The sequence below is a fragment of the Geotrypetes seraphini genome, chromosome 15 (assembly GCF_902459505.1).
Source record: "Geotrypetes seraphini chromosome 15, aGeoSer1.1, whole genome shotgun sequence".
NCBI classification, from domain to species: Eukaryota; Metazoa; Chordata; class Amphibia; order Gymnophiona; family Dermophiidae; genus Geotrypetes; species Geotrypetes seraphini.
This window is the reverse complement of record NC_047098.1, coordinates 37774604-37790707: the sequence shown is the minus strand read 5'-3', so window position 1 is coordinate 37790707 and position 16104 is coordinate 37774604. Positions and strand designations below refer to the sequence as shown.

The following is a 16104-nucleotide window of genomic DNA, read 5'->3' as shown; positions in this document are numbered from 1 at the left end:
CATACCTGTCACTAGCTTCGTTGCTCGTCTCTGCACCCTCTCCAGCAGTTTTATATCCTTCTATAGGTATGGAGATCAATGTTGGACACAGTATTCCAAGTGTGGTCTGACCATCGCTCTATAAAGCAGCATTATTACTTTCTCCTATCTACTCATGATTCCCTTCTTTATCATGTCTAGCATTCTATTTGCTTTCTTCGCCACCGTTGTGCTTTGTGCTGACGATTTCAGGGTCCAATGTGTTTGTATCTATTATATATATGTGCATGTAGTTATATGTGTGTGTAAATTTTTTAATATATACATAAATACAGTAGGTATATGTATGTGTATGTGTGAATGTATCATCTTTGTGTTTACATGTATGTGTTGTAGCCCACTGTAGCCCAGGACAGGGCTCAATAGCACTCTCAATGGTTACTATAAAATAGCACACCAGCATGTGACCCGAAATGGAGTCACCCTGCAGAACTGAACTGTTTTCAACAGGAACCAAAAATCCCAAAACAAAACACCACAATTGAAGTTCATAGGAAATAAATCAATTTTACTCATTCCTTCCTGAAGGTAAGTAGTTCATGATACAGCTGCCAAACTTGTCAGAATGTCCCCAAACAGCAGCAAACAAAATATCAAAATAAGAAAGCAAACAAACAGCATACAATAAAGTCATTGGCTTGCTCTCAGCAATGATTTAGTCACAGCTGTGTCTGAGAGTTCAGCTCTCCTCAGAGCTAGTTCTGACTACTCCCAGGCAGGCAGTTTCAAAAACACAAAAAAACCAGTTCATGGCACTTATTCAGTAACACTAGTGCTCAAAGTTCATTAAAGCCTCTGGCCAGTTCAATTCACTGAACTAACGCAATGTTCCAAGTCTTGGTAATCTCAAGTCAACTAATAAACAGACTGGATATTCAAAAGGATTTTAAAACTAGAAATAATTGTTAATGTACTCTCAGATATCCGCTGGGTTGATCATCAAAGATCTCAACAACCTCTTTCTGCGGAATCGAATATCAATCATCGAGTACCTTTGAATAATACCAAAGTGTGCTAAGTGAATTAATAAATAAATAAATATAATGCACTTATCTTAGTGAGGCTTTTGGTGTAGCCGCTGTGCCCTGAGGCTTTTGAATAAAGCCACTATTCCCTACGGGGACCCGTTTCGCCTTAAATAGGCTTCATCAGGGGTCAACGTCTTGTTTTTTGCCTCAGGGCACAGCGGCTACACCAAAAGCCTCACTAAGATAAGTGCATTATATTTATTTATTTATTAATTCACTTAGCACACTTTGGTATTATTCAAAGGTACTCGATGATTGATATTCGATTCCGCAGAAAGAGGTTGTTGAGATCTTTGATGATCAACCCAGCGGATATCTGAGAGTACATTAACAATTATTTCTAGTTTTAAAATCCTTTTGAATATCCAGTTCAATTCACTGCCAGGACAGGAGAGTGTCAGGTTTTGCAAATTAAAGCCTCTATACAGGCTTTCAAAACTTCCCTCCCAGGGTGTTAGCAAAACCTCTCCCAACAAATTCACACTCCTAGCTTGCACAACAAAAATAGTCCCCAAACAGTCCAGAGCAAAACTCACAACTCACTGTTTATAGGTGAAAGCCCAGCCCACCTGCATGGCTTCAGAAACATCAGGAGCATACTCTGTCAGACTCTCCTCATACTCCATGGGCTGTTCTCCTGGAAATAACAGCTCCTCAGCTTGTCCAGCCTCTAGCAGCTCCATGGGTGAAGGTTGGTTGCTCCTGCTTGGCCCAGGGGACTCTCTAGGGAGAAAAGGTTTAAACCCTCTCTCTAGCTGGCCTGCTTGTCTGTTCTCCACTGCTGGCTTAAGTACTCTGGGGCAACGCCCTACTCTGGGTGACTCAGCAGTGTTCCAGGGGCCTCTTGAGCTCCCCCGGTGGTAGCTCGGGGATGAATCACCCAATTCTTCATTACATAAATCAGGCTCCCTCTGGTGGTCACAGGCTAAATTATCAGTCTCAGGATTTACATGGACCTTCCTGATTCCACCTCGGGTTTTCATTTTTACTTTTTTTCCTGAACTACCAGGGACCCTGGCAGGGAGAATACCTGGCTGGTCACAGTGTATGAGTGTATGTATGTGTGTGTATGTATTTGTATGTGTGCATCTGGGTGTATACATACATGTGTACGGTATATCCAAATAAATAAATAAATGTGTGTATGTATCGTGTGTGTGTGTATAGGTATACATTTGTGTATCATGTTTGTATGTGTGTGCATGTGTGTAGATGGATGGTTTTGTAGCAGAGGTGAAGGGGGTGACATGTTGCTCTTTTAATTTACCTTGTCTTATGCCTTTATCATTTTGCTGCAATTCCAGCATTGTCAGCTCTGATCAAGTGAACAGAGATACTGCAATGCAACACCAGTTTCCCATTCCCAAACCTGAGGACACCAGACCTTGTTGGGTTTTCACGATATCCACAAGGAATATGTAGGGGATAAATCTGAATGCACTAGAATCCAGCATATGTAAATTAAAATCATTTATATTTGCGGTGGAGATTCTGAAAGCCTGCCTGGCTACCTGGACAGGTTTAAGAAGCTTTGACATAAAAAGAAAAGCAGTCCAACCTAGGTTTGGCTTATTCCTGCTGCACACCACCCTGGGAGAATTTCATTAAAAAGCAATAAATAAATTCTAAAAATTATAAATAACGGGGGACAGCAGTGAGTGTTTTCCTGAATACCACTGGCATTATTCCTGGATATTCAATGCCGGCCATGTCCAGGCTATGGTACTGAATATCTGGTTTATGTGGAGCAGGTAACGCATGGCCAGTTAAGTTATGGGAGAGCGTAATAGGGCAGAGAATGGTACTGGGGCTCAAGAAAGGATTGGACAATTTCCTGGAAAAAGGGATAGAGGGGTATAGAGGATTATTGCACAGGTCCTGGACCTGTTGGGCCGCCACGTGAGTGGACTGCTGGGCACGATGGACCTCAGGTCTGACCCAGCGGAGGCATTGCTTATGTTCTTATGTTCTTATGGGCTATCACAAAAAGACAGGACTATATTTTATGCGGTTACATTTATGCAATTACCCTGGCCGGTTAAGTGCTGATAGCGACATTTAACTGGCCAACTGCTGGCTCCACTCCTGGAACACCCCTAAAATTGCTGGTTTTCACTTAAGCACTAAGTGCTAATTTTCAGCAGCGATAATCAGTTAACTGCCACTCAAAATTGGTGGTTAGCCCCAAACAACGATTTAACCAATCAGCAGCCATTTCTGGCTTGTTAAATCATGTTGAATATCAAGCTGAATAATAACAGCCTGTCCTCCTTCCTTCCAGGATCAAGATGGCCCAACAGATCTAAGAATCTCACCTCTGATATCATCTTCCCAAGGGAAACTGTTATAATTGAAAAGAATCCCAGCCTCATAGAGAAGCAGACAGGATGCTTGGAATGAAATATCCTGAATGCAACCTATTTGCCCAGCATTTCAACAGTCACAGACATGAACAATGTCCATCTACTCCAGGTACAACAGGTATCCACAAAAAAGCTATTCTATGAGAATGAATTAAGGTTATCTTTATAGCAATGCTGTTTTGGGGTTAAAATGACCTCTCTCATATATTCAGTGACTTATCAATAATATTCAAAGCTCAGGATGCATTTGATCCAGAAGTGATATCACTAGGCCCATATCCTTCTACCACCCGATGTCACAGCTCCTGAAAGAACCATCCAGAGCTCTGCATTCCTCAGCAGATGAACCAAAGGGGGACCACCCAGGACCCTGAGTATTCTGTCATAGCATAGCATAGTGTGATCTCTTTTATCTGTAATACCCACTTGTTTCCATTCCCCTCGATGTTGCCTAAAAAATCTAGGTCGAAGGCAACTATTGGTTTGAAATTGTTACTCTCTCCTTCGTATGAGGAATCCAGGGGAGGTTTTCTCTTATCATCATCTTTGCTGTCTTTTGGCCTTGGGGGTCTCGAGTCTTTGTCATGAACTTCCAGAGAAAAGTTAGTGCGATTAGTAGGCTCTGACCGTTCTGAATTGGAATCAGAATCCGAGTCTGAGTCAGAGGCTGATTTCTGCATCTTCCCTGCAGGTGAAGTCCTCAGATACTCAATGATGCACTAGGGAGAGCCAGGAGAAGTCTGAATACTCACAGATGTTTGCTAAAGAGAAACAAAACAGAAAGGGAAGCAAATATTAGAATCACTAACAGGAAATGTGCTGTCTGCTCTCTTTTTAGCTCTGATCTGCAGCTGCAGAAGACAGTGAGCTGGTATGGCCTGACTCAATCTTTTCATGGCTCCTACTGCAGCAGTCACCTGTGACCCCTTTTTCTACCCACTCCTGGCTTTCAAAACCCCATCCCTAAGCATTCTGTTGTTCTGATGAAAAGAACTAGATTCTAATTGCTCAAATGCCAAGAGACTGGATGGTACCATTCCAATGAAATGAATGAGAATCCAGCATTAGATTGGCCCAACCTGAGGAAGTTCAGCAGAGTAATGGAAAAAAATCAGTGTCTGTATGAAATAAAACCACTTCCAACATCTACAATGATACAAAATCAAGATTTGTCCTTCAGCTCCCTAACAATGTCATTAAAGGGCATAAATGTATCACTGATACTGTTTTCTGCTTCATTTCAAATCAGATCTGGACCTGAAATGGAAAGTAAACAGAAAGAAGAGGTTTAACCAGTTCCAGGAAAGACAAAAGCAAAGCTATATCTTACATTGAATCCCATTATTGGTATCAGAATAGAGTACCATGACTTGTCACCATGTTTCACCTTGGGCCACTTCAGGGATCATAAACAAAGCTAAAGCAAAAATAAATATAATTAAACTACAAGTATAATAATAATAACAGGCCAACAAAAAAAGAAATTCTTGATGCCTTGGGTTCTATGACTTGTTCCTAGGGTTATTTGGGGCGCTGATTCAGAAAATTGCATTGGAAAGACTGCATCAGCTCTAGTTTCTTAGATATGGTTATGGAATAGTAGATATGCCTTTGGGATAGTAGAGCCAAACATGAACATTGGGCAAAAAAAGATTGGCCTCTGAGGGAATATGGGAATATATGGTGGTTGGAGGACAAAATGTAATCAATGAACCTTTGGTAGCACAAGATAGAATCATCCCTAGAACTTATTTCAAATATTATAACTGATGTTCAACTATAATTTTCAAGGTTGTTGATTATCAGAGATATTAATCTTCATTTGATTGGAAGATACTACAAACAAAGACACTTTAGATTTTATCTCTCTCTTGAACTCTAGTTTATTTTTACCTGTAAAAGCTACTACACATGAAATGGATCACATGCTAGATTTTATCAGCTTTACAGATTACACAAACCAACAAACCAAGTTAAATGAGGTTCACTGGCAGAGGGTTCCATGGTCAGATCATTTTCTTGGAGACTTTTGTCTTCCAATTTTTATGTCCTCTATCAATGATGATGAGCTGCAGAAACGAACTATATCTATCAGGAAGAAAATCAATTCAGAATTTTTCTGGTCCAATTTACTAAAAATATTACCCTGTATTTCCGTTGATAAATTACCAGAAAGTATTTGGAAAAAATGGATGGAATTGTCTGAAAGTACTGTTCAAACTTTATCCCCTTTAACAAATAAATCAGTGAGTTATGCACGTAAAGCACCCTGGTATTCAACTTATCATCGGGAGTTAAAACAGGGATATAGGAAATTGAAATGGAAAAAAAACTAATTTAGATTTAGATAAGAGGATCTGGAGAGTTAATATTAAGAAATATAACCTAGAGGTTAGGGGCTCCTTTTACTAAGCTGCTATAGCGTTTTTAGCATATGTAGAATTTTAGCGTGCGCTAAACCCGCGCTATGTGGCTAGAACTAACGCCAGCTCAATGCTAGCGTTAGCATCTAGCGTGTGCAGCAATTCTGCACACACTAAGCGCACGCTAAAACCACTATTGCAGCTTTGTAAAAGGAGCCCTAGGATTGCAAGAAAGAATTATTATGGAGGTTCATAGTCAGTGGCGTGCGAGACACCAGCGCGCTGACAATTTGGTGCAAGAAAGAAGTACACCGCGGGAAAACATATTTTTAAAGAGCTCCGATGGAGGGTGTTTGGGGGAAACCCCCCCCCACACACACACACATTACTGCATAGTGTTTGTGCTGGAGGAGATTTGGGGGGGTTGGAACCCTCCATTATAGGGAAAACGGAACTTTTTCTGATTTTGGGGGGGAAAAGTTCCGTTTTCTCTATAATGTGGGTGGTTGCACCCCCCCACGCCCCCCTCCCCAACGGCAGCGCAAACACTATGCAGTCAAGCTCTTTAAAAATAAGTTTTCCCACGGCGCGCTTCTTTCTTGCGCTGAATTGTCAGCACTGACTTGTCGGCGCGCTGGTGTGTGGCGCGCAATTATCCCATCACCATTATGGTATTAAGATAACTAGATCAAACAATCAAAGTAGCACCCTTTTCAAACTTTGGCGCTCATTAATTTCAGTGAAAACAAAATCGAAGCAAAATTGTATTCCAACTGCTGAGGAGTTAGCTAAATTTTTCAACAGCAAAATTACCCTTATTAGGAATACCTTTCCTATCAATCCATTCCTGACAACTTTTTTCTAGACTCTAATGCAGGGGTAGGGAACTCCGATGCTTGAGAGCCGTATTCCAGTCAGGTTTTCAGGATTTCCCCAATGAATATGCATGAGGTCTATTTGCATGCACTGCTTTCAATGCATATTCATAGGAGAAATCCTGAAAACCCGACTGGAATATGGCTCTCGAGGACTGGAGTTCTAATGGGTTAACTTTGTGCACCGTTTTTGTAATGTCTTTGACCCAGTTTCGGAATTTCAAGTTTTAAAATTATGTGAAAAATTGAAAAGGTGCAGTTGCACTTTGGATCCTTTTCCTTCCTATCTCTATGGAGAATGCCTCTCCACAAGCTATTACTTGGCTGACATTACTATTAAACTACTTTCTTAGTAATGGTCATTTTTCACAGAGTATGGGCACCATAATTCTAAAGCCTTTATTGAAAGGTGCTGATTTGGACCCTTCAGTTCCGTCTCATTACCGCCCAATTGCGAATATACCTTTGATGACAAAAATGATGGAATCAATTATTGCTAGTCAATTTTCCAGTTATTTGGAGAAATTTTCTATTCTATTGCCATTTCAACATGGGTTTAGACCAAATTTCAGCACAGAAACTCTTATTGTCATTAATTGCAAAGATTCAAAATTTACAGATGCAAAATAAATGTGCGGTGTTGTTACAAATCAATCTGTCGGCTGCGTTCGATGTAGTTCATCATGATATCTTGTTTCGTATGCTATCTGATATAGGTTTAAATTATGTGGTTTTAGATTGGTTTAACAAATTTCTTTCATTGCGTTCCTATAAAGTAAATTTACAGGGTGAGGTTTCATCTTCATGGACATCCAACTCTGTCACCAATCTTGTTTAACATCTACATGACCTCATTGAAAAACTTTTGTCCCTCATCTGCAGAGACTATATTTACTTATGCGGATGACATTTTCATTTTATTAGAAATCAGCTCCGATCTTAGTGATTTGATTTTGGGCATAGACTGTTGCATCTCTAAATTGTAGATGTGGGCAATGTCTATTCAAATGAAATTGAATGCTTCAAAAACCAAACTGCTTTGGATCGGGTCTCAATTAGAAAATCTTCCTGCCAATGTTATATTGAAAACAGGTATCTCATTACATCTAGATTTTTCCTCCAGAATCTTGGGTATCATTCTGGACTCTTCACTTACATTTCACGATCAGATAAATTCTTTGGCAAAGAAGTGTTTCTTTAGCCTACGTATGCTGAGGAAAGTTAGATCACTATTCCATCAAGAACATTATTTAGTACTGGTACAGTCCACTGTGCTTGCTCAGTTGGATATTTGTAATTCTGTATATTTGGGCATTAAACAGGGTAGTCTAGACCGGCAGCAGTTGATACAAAATATGGCAGATAAACTTATCTTTGGAAAGAAAGTACGATCATGTCTCCCCTTTATTGAGAAAACTTCACTGGCTTCCAGTTAGCTTTAGGATACAGTTTAAGTGCATATGTGTCATTTTTAAGTTCCTTTATGGAATAGTTGACCCTTCAATTCCTTTATGTTGGAATACTACCAGATCTTGTTATTCGAGAATTATAGCAACATATAAATTATCGTTTCCCTCTTTTAGAGGACTCAAATCCGCTGGGAAGCTTAGTAAATCTATGGCATTTAAACTGGTAGAAATTTGGAATAGACTTCCTGACTCTGTCGGATTTTTAGGACAGCTACAACAATTCCAGAAAGATTTTAAAACTTGGCTATTCACACAATATCTTAAAGGCTTACCTAATGAAGTGTCGCAGTAATGGTATATTTCATTCTTTCAGTTCCTATTCAATTTTAGATCTTAATCTTAACTATTAGAGTTTTTTATGGAAATGATGCATAAATAGCATTTTCTTTTTTAGGCTTACTTTTTATGTTCACTCTGATCTTAATCATTTGTGAACCGAGTCAAGCTCCTTTGGGAGATGACCCGATATATAAACTCAAGATTAGATATGATATGATAGACATTTAAATACCTAAATACGCACAGAACCAGTCTCTTTCAGTTGAAAGGAAATTCCAGGGTGAGAGGGCACGAGATGAAGTTAATAGGTGAGATGCTCAGGTGTAATCTAAGGAAATACTTTTTTACAGAAAGGGTGGTAGATGCATGGAATAGTCTCTCAGCAGAGTGGTGGAGACAAAGACTGTGGCTGAATTCAAGAAAGCGTGAGACCGGCACATGGAATCTCTTAGGGAGAGGAAGAGATAGTGGATGCTGCAGATGGGCAGGCTGGATGGGCCATTTGGCCTTTATCTGCCATCATGTTTCTATATCCATAGTCCTTGTCAGGACAGACCTATGTCTGTCCCGACTAGGGGTGATGCCCATCTGCTAATGGCTGTCAGCTGAGTGAAAGAAGTGGGCCGAGGAAACTGCTGTATCTGGGGGAGGAAGGACATGCCAGTGACAGAGGGAGAGGATGGGTGTAGGGCCAGTCAAATGACTGTGTTTTTCATATATGGTCACTCTTTATGAAAATGAACCCCCCACTATCAGTCTCTGTACATGGCCCCACATCCCCCTCAGGCTGCCTTTGTGGATGAAAGAGATGCCATTGTGCCTCAGGATCCTCTAGGATTGCCAATTAGAGCTATTAGTTTCCAAAGGCATCCTCAGTCACTGGCATATCCTTTCTCCCTAGTGCTAACTGCTGGACAGTGAGTGACTGACTGCCATTCAGGGGGTCTCCTCACTGCAGGCTACATACGAGATGGGAGGGAAGGGGCTCATTAATTTAGGTTTGCCCTGGGTCCACAAATCCCTTTTGGTAGCCCTCTCTACCCATGAAATATCAGTGCTAGACAGAAAAATGAAAGCTTAATTACACATTTGCACTTCTTGATTTTAAAGCTTCTCCTGATTGATTCGACTCCTCTGGCTATGAGTTTCTTGCACAGTAAAGACCCAAGATTTGATTACCAAGAAAACTCTTGAGATTGTGAGATGGAAAATGCAATTTTCTTAAGTGCATCCTATGAAAATGTGCTGATAAATGTTTGGATAGCATTAAGTGATGAGGCCAGATAAGTACCAATTGGCCCATCCATTCTGCACAGTTGTCTTTTTCTCTGGATCTCTTTATCTTTGGCATCTGAGCATATAAATTCCCATATTTAAACATCATCTGACCTATCAATCCTGTTCCTATTATATCTGTCTCTGTCTGTCCCAAACATAAGACCATAAGCATTGCCATACTGGGACAGATTGAAGGTCCATCAAGCCCAATATCCTGTTTCCAGCAGTAGCCAATCCAGGCCACAAGTACTTGGCAGAAACCCAAAGAGTAGCAACATTCCAGAGCTGAGATTGTGATGTCATAATGCCTCATTCTATCAATGCCTAAAAGCCAACATCAGTGATGTCACAATGGGTTCATTATCCTTTACTTGGCTCACATAAGAATCAGAATATGAGTGGGCACAACCACTGACCCTCAATCCTTGCATTGAAGAATGATAGAGTAGAAGGACGGAGGTTGAGATAGACACTAAAGAATGACACAGGATGGTCCCAGCATTGCCATACTAGGACAGACTGAAGGTCCATCAAGCCCAGTATCCTGTTTCCAACAATGGCCCACCTAGGTCCTGAGTACCTAGCTAGATCCCAAGTAATAAAACAGATTTTTTTTTTGCTGCTTATGCTACAAATAAGCAGTGGAGTTCCCCAAGCCATCTCAATAATGGCCTATGGACTTCCCTTTTAGGAATTTATCAAAATCTTTTTTAAACCCTGCTAAGCTAATTGATTCCACCACATTCTCCAGTGTATTTAAGGGGTAGATATTCAACACTATTTAACTAGGCAGAAGAGACCCCAACCTAGGTAAACAGTGTTGACCAGATATGGCAGAATATTCAATGACATTTAAATGGTTAATACTACAGAATGTGTTTGACTACTGCATAACCATATCTAAGGAGTGCCAAGACAGTCCAGGGTATCTAATGGGCTGGCAGAAAGATGCAGAATCCAGACCAGGGAGCAAAGAAATAGAGTCAGCAGGAGCCATGAGGAAACGGAGCTGATCAACATAACGGTCGGTGATCTGGTGATTGAAGGATACCTCTCTTTGCATCGGGGGAGGTGACCTGTGGCTGGTGCACAGAGGATGGTGGTGGCGATTGCCCGGCTGAGGCAACTGATGCGCCAAGGGTGATGGTGGCCCGGCTGAGGCGGAGTTGAGATCCTCCTGTCTCTTCTACCGTTGCCTTGCATATGACTGAGCCTTTATTTAATTGGACCTTTATTTTACTTAAGTTTAATTTTAAAATTTCTAATTTGTTTAAATTTACTTTATTTTTAAATTTTTATTTTTGTTTTTGTAATGAATATTTGTTAGGATATGTATATATATCTTGTATCTTTCTATATCTCTAACTTTCCTATCTGAATATGTTCAATGGAGTTTCCTATTTGAATATGTTCTATGGAGTTCCTTTCTGTTTTTAATTGTTACATTGTAAACCGCTTAGGTCATGAAAATGCGGGAGCGGTATATCAAATTTTTAATAAACATAAGCATAAACATAATGAGTGCCAAGACAGTCCAGGGGCAGAGTTGTGGTAGAGAGAGATGTTATCTAAACCAGTGGTTCCCAACCCTGTCCTGGAGGACCCCCTGGCCAGTCGAGTTTTCAGGATAGCCCTAATGAATATGCATGGAGCAGATTTGCATGCCTGATACCTCCATTATATGCAGATCTCTTTCATGCATATTCATTAGGGTTATCCTGAAAACCCGACTGGCCTGGGGGTTGGAAACCACTGATCTAAACACTTGATACTCAGTGCTGGTGCTCAGATAATTAACTGAGCAGGTAGGATTGCATAAAAATCAATCTTAATTATGCCTGTTTGTTTACTGAGTGCCAGAATTGAACATTGGTAATACCCAGATAAGTTGTAGTGAATGCTGATGACCGGATATTCAGCGACAGAAGCCGGATATGGTGCAGTACTGAATATGTGGTGGCAAGTCAAATGCGTGCAAGACAAAAGCGTGTGCTTTTGTCTTGCGCGCATTTGACTATGAACTAACTATCTAGGTCAGGGGTGTCAAAGTCCCTCCTCGAGGGCCGCAATTCAGTCGGGTTTTCAGGATTTTCTCAATGAATCTGCATGAGATCTATTTGCATGCACTACTTTCGTGGTATGCTAATAGATCTCATGCATATTCATTGGGGAAATCCTGAAAACCCGACTGGATTGCGGCCCTCGAGGAGGGACTTTGACACCCCTGATCTAGGTCTAATTCAGCCCATGACAGTGTTTAAAAATGCTGACCATCACGGGTAGATAAGAACAAAAGAACATGTTTTACTGGGTCAGACCAATGGTCCATCGAGCCTATACCCTCACCAAGATGGCACCCGGGGTGGACTGCGCCCTCTTACTACGCAGCTTAGAGAAAACAGAGGGTGATATTAGCAGAGATGTCAGTGACACAAGCTAGACAGTAGCTCTGCATCTTTATGCTACCTTTTTTTTGTGGACAGTTAGTAGCTTAGCTGTCAGGGAGTAAGGAAGCTGCTGGACCAGGAGGTGGATGGGGGAAAGGAAGTCACTGGATGGGTAGGGAGAAAGGAAACTGCTGGATTGGGAGGCTTGGAGAGGAAGCATTTCCTGGAAGTTGAGCTGGAGAGGGGTTAAATGCGGAGGACCTTTGTCAAAAGTTTGCCCAGGGACTTATACGTTTCTAATACAGCCTGGACCCAAACCTGCTCATTCATCAGATTCTGCTATGATTTATGCACCCTTCTGCTGTGAACTAACATTTCCTGAATGGTTCATAAAATAGTGAAATAAGCCACCCAATGAAGAGATAAGCCCAGTGGATATTATGGTGTTGCACATAAACTTCACAACCTTCATAACATCATGTGCTTCAAAAATGATTACTAATATTTAATAATATCATAAAGCAGGAAAAGATTTCAGAAAATGGCCCAAAAGAATGTTTACTGCTTATAGGGAACTAACTTAGTCATTATCACCACTTAATATTGATTCATAACCATCACAAAATCCTTAGCATTGTTGAGTGAATGCAGGGCTCTCAAACAATGTTTAAGTTTCAAGTTTATTAGGATTTTTAGATACCGCCTATCAAGGTTATCTAAGCGGTTTAACAATCAGGTACTCAAGCATTTTCCCTATCTGTCCCGGTGGGCTCACAATCTATCTAACGTACCTGGGGCTATGGAGGATTAAGTGACTTGCCCAGGATCACAAGGAGCAGCGCGGGATTTGAACCCACAACCCCAGGGTGCTGAGGCTGTAGCTTCAACCACTGCACCACACACTCCTCTAATTTATCTGATTTTCTGGTGGGAAGGGGTAAAACGCGAACCTGACGGACCTCGCAGATCTAAACCCGCACGGCCTTAAAAATCTGAGGTCCTTGTCCGTGCCACTTGTAGTTTCTGTCTTTGACAGACCTCGATGAGATTTTAGCGCTGACGGATCCGTTTCAGCATAGGGAGGGAAAAGTATTAGGATCCATCAGCGCTAAAATCTCATCGAGGTCTGTCAGAGCCAGAGACTAGTGCTGGAGTTTGGAGACTTCTTTTTCATAACGCACGTCTAAAACCTATGTTCCCGCTCTCTTGGCTTCTGCTCTGCCACTCCAGCACTAGTCTCTGGCTCTGATAGACCTCGATGATATTTTAGCGCTGACGGATCCTAATACTTTTCCCTCCCTATGCTGAGATGGATCCGTCAGTGCTAAAATCTCATCGAGGTCTGTCAGACAGAAGCTACAAGTGGCACGGACACAGACCTCAGATTTTTAAGGCCGTGTGGGTTTAGATCCGCGAGGTCCGTCAGGTCCGTGAGGTCCGCGTTTTACCCCTTCCCTTTTCTGGTGTCCTACAATCTGAATTCACTGGAACTCTTAAAGTATGGCAGAATTCTTATCTCGACTGTAAGACAGAAAATAGTTCCCAAGATGCTTCATCTTTGGAATCTTCCAGAAGTTCGTATTGGTTCTTCATCATTTGTGTTTGGTACATTGATTCCACCCACCCCAATCTTTATTATTATGGGGCTCCTTTTACGAAGGCGCGTTAGCGGTTTAACGTGCGCTAAACCGCCTCCTCTTGAGCAGGCGGTAGTTTTACGGCTAGCACCGGGGTTAGCGCGTGATTAAAAGTCGCGCGCGCTAACACGGCTTCGTAAAAGGAGCCCACGGCGTTCTAACAATTACGACATGGAAGGGGGAGGTTTTTGATAAACTGGTTTTAAACAAGGGCAGAACTGAACTTCCTTCATCATAAAATTATATACATTTGTGTTGACACTACAGGTGTGGGGCGCGATCTAAAATCTATGATAATACTGTTTGATAATTACCGAAGCTATGGTACACCATATTAGAGCATGACAGAGGGTGTGGTATACTGTGTAAAAACATATGACATATGCTATATACACCGAGGATGTATTACACTGTGTAATATAGCAGGAGAGGGTGTGGCATAGTGGGGAATAAACACTCGGGGGTGATTTAAAAAAAAATAAAATAAAATAAATAGCACTAACCCATCGGCCTGTGGTTTTGCACTTGGGAAAAAGCTAAAACACGGATGGTGACAGAGGCTTTGAGTCAGCAACATTTCTGAGCCTGTAAATGGCCGAGTCTCTGCCATTTTGCTCCGGCTGCGGCAAGGGGGGGGGAGGGGAGCAGATAGTCGCCTCTGCCCCCCTCCCTCCCCCTCCGAAACGTACTGCTGTGCGGAATTATTTTTCGCAGGATCATAAAGATATTTCATAAATAAAAGACACCCAGTTTCAGATACAGTTCAAGGCTGGGGGGGGGGCGGGGTTGTATCCATTTCTTAATCATGGTGTTCTAAGAGTTAAGAGGTTGAAAAAGATCCAGGAACTAGTGGAAAGGCAATTACAACTTTTCCAACATTTGGTTCCCCAATGTTCTCCCTCTCCGTCTCTTCTTGCCTTTTCTGTGGCGTAACGGTGCTTTGGAGAAAGTTGCATTTATGTGTAAACTAAGAGCATGGGTTTTGTTCCCACCCTGCCTTCAAAGCCCTTCCTTTTGCAAGCCTAGATTACAGATTTAGATCAAGGGTTGCAACACCGCAATAAACATCCTAAATATGACTCGATCTTAAAAGTTACTAAGGCACTTACTGGACACGATCACATCAGTTCTAGCCCTAGAAAAAAAAACACCCCCGTGCCCACAGTTGGAGGAAGAGCAGAAGAACAACTGATTAAAGCAAGAACCTAGCAGGTTCCTCCGACCGTTACTAATTTTTGAGTTTCAAACCACAGGAGGTGGGAGAGAGGGGTGGTTGCTGCCCTAAATTAAAGCTGCCCCTAAAACCTCTTGAAGAGCTCCAAAGGAAGAGCCTCCCCACTTTCCTTAGACTTGTAAAAGCATAAGTGCGTTATCCAGCACACTGGAAGCGCGTTAAGTTGTCCAATGCACAAAAAAAGTGCGAGCACTTACCGCTGGCCCACCCGAACGGAGCGCTGTCCGGAGCTGAGTGCGCCGGAGGAGGGCGGGGGCCACTGCTCTTACCAGCCAGGGGAAGGAGGCTCGGAGCCCAGCCTCTGCCTAGCACCGCCCGGAGACTTATCACCGGTACCACCTCCCCCTCCGCTCACTGCGGGCTGCAGACAAGTGGAGCCATTAGGAGCAGAACATCTGCCAGATGCAGGTAGCAGACGAACTTCGAAACTCCAGCTCAGTCTCTCTTCAGCCCTTTCTGCTGTTTTCTCTCTTCCCTTCTGAGATCTCTGATAAAGATCAGTTTCTCCGACAGCAGCGCTTCAGTGTCTTCTGCTTGAAAGACACATGAGCAGGACTAACGTCCCCTTTGGCTTACCAGCCACCTCTATGCAGGGAGCTTCCTCTATCACACATACTAAACACGGAACACTTAAATGCATGTGATTACACACAGTGGCACATACCAAATGCATGCAGAAAACTGTGTGCATGACCAAAATTTGACTGCAAACACATTCATATATAAGCAAATAATAATAACTTTATTGTTATACTAATCTTTAACGGGTGCTAGAATAGATGTGTCTGTCTTTCTTTCTGTCTCTCTGTCTCCTTAGACACTGTCTGTCTATTACATTACATTAGAGAGTTCTATTCCGCCATTACCTTGCAGTTCAAGGCGGATTACAAAAGAGTTATAAATGGTGGGTTACAATAGAAGATCATTGGTGAATTCAAGAGAAGTTGAGAAGAACAGGTAGTATCTGTGGGGCGGGGGGAAGGCAAGAGGATGGAAGGTAATTGAGATGTTAAGAGTGTTTCAGTGATTTCTTGAAGAGCATCGTTTTTATTTCTTTTCTGGATATCTTACTTTCTGTCTGTCTCTCTGTCTCTCTCCCTGGCCCCCTGCCTATCTCTCTCTTGCCCTCCGAGCAAACCAAAATTGCTGCCT

The 16104-nt window shown here is 42.0% G+C and overlaps 1 protein-coding gene across 4 annotated transcripts in view; it reads right to left on the bottom strand.

Moving 5' to 3' along the window:
• The window catches only part of LOC117348861 (transient receptor potential cation channel subfamily V member 1-like), a 68204-nt gene extending 52845 nt beyond the window's left edge, over positions 1 to 15359 (bottom strand). The window contains exons 1-2 of one of the 4 annotated variants that reach the window (XM_033921426.1): positions 15150 to 15359; positions 3857 to 4191 (exon numbers count right to left, since the gene is read on the bottom strand). In XM_033921426.1, the coding sequence (XP_033777317.1) occupies positions 3857 to 4110 (254 nt within the window). In that variant the 5' untranslated portion in view covers positions 4111 to 4191; positions 15150 to 15359. Of the gene's footprint in view, positions 1 to 1610; positions 2066 to 3856; positions 4192 to 4760; positions 4827 to 15149 lie in introns of those variants that run through there. The other 3 variants (XM_033921427.1, XM_033921425.1, XM_033921428.1) reach the window with 3 other exon arrangements.
• Between the last annotated feature and the right edge of the window lie 745 nt (positions 15360 to 16104).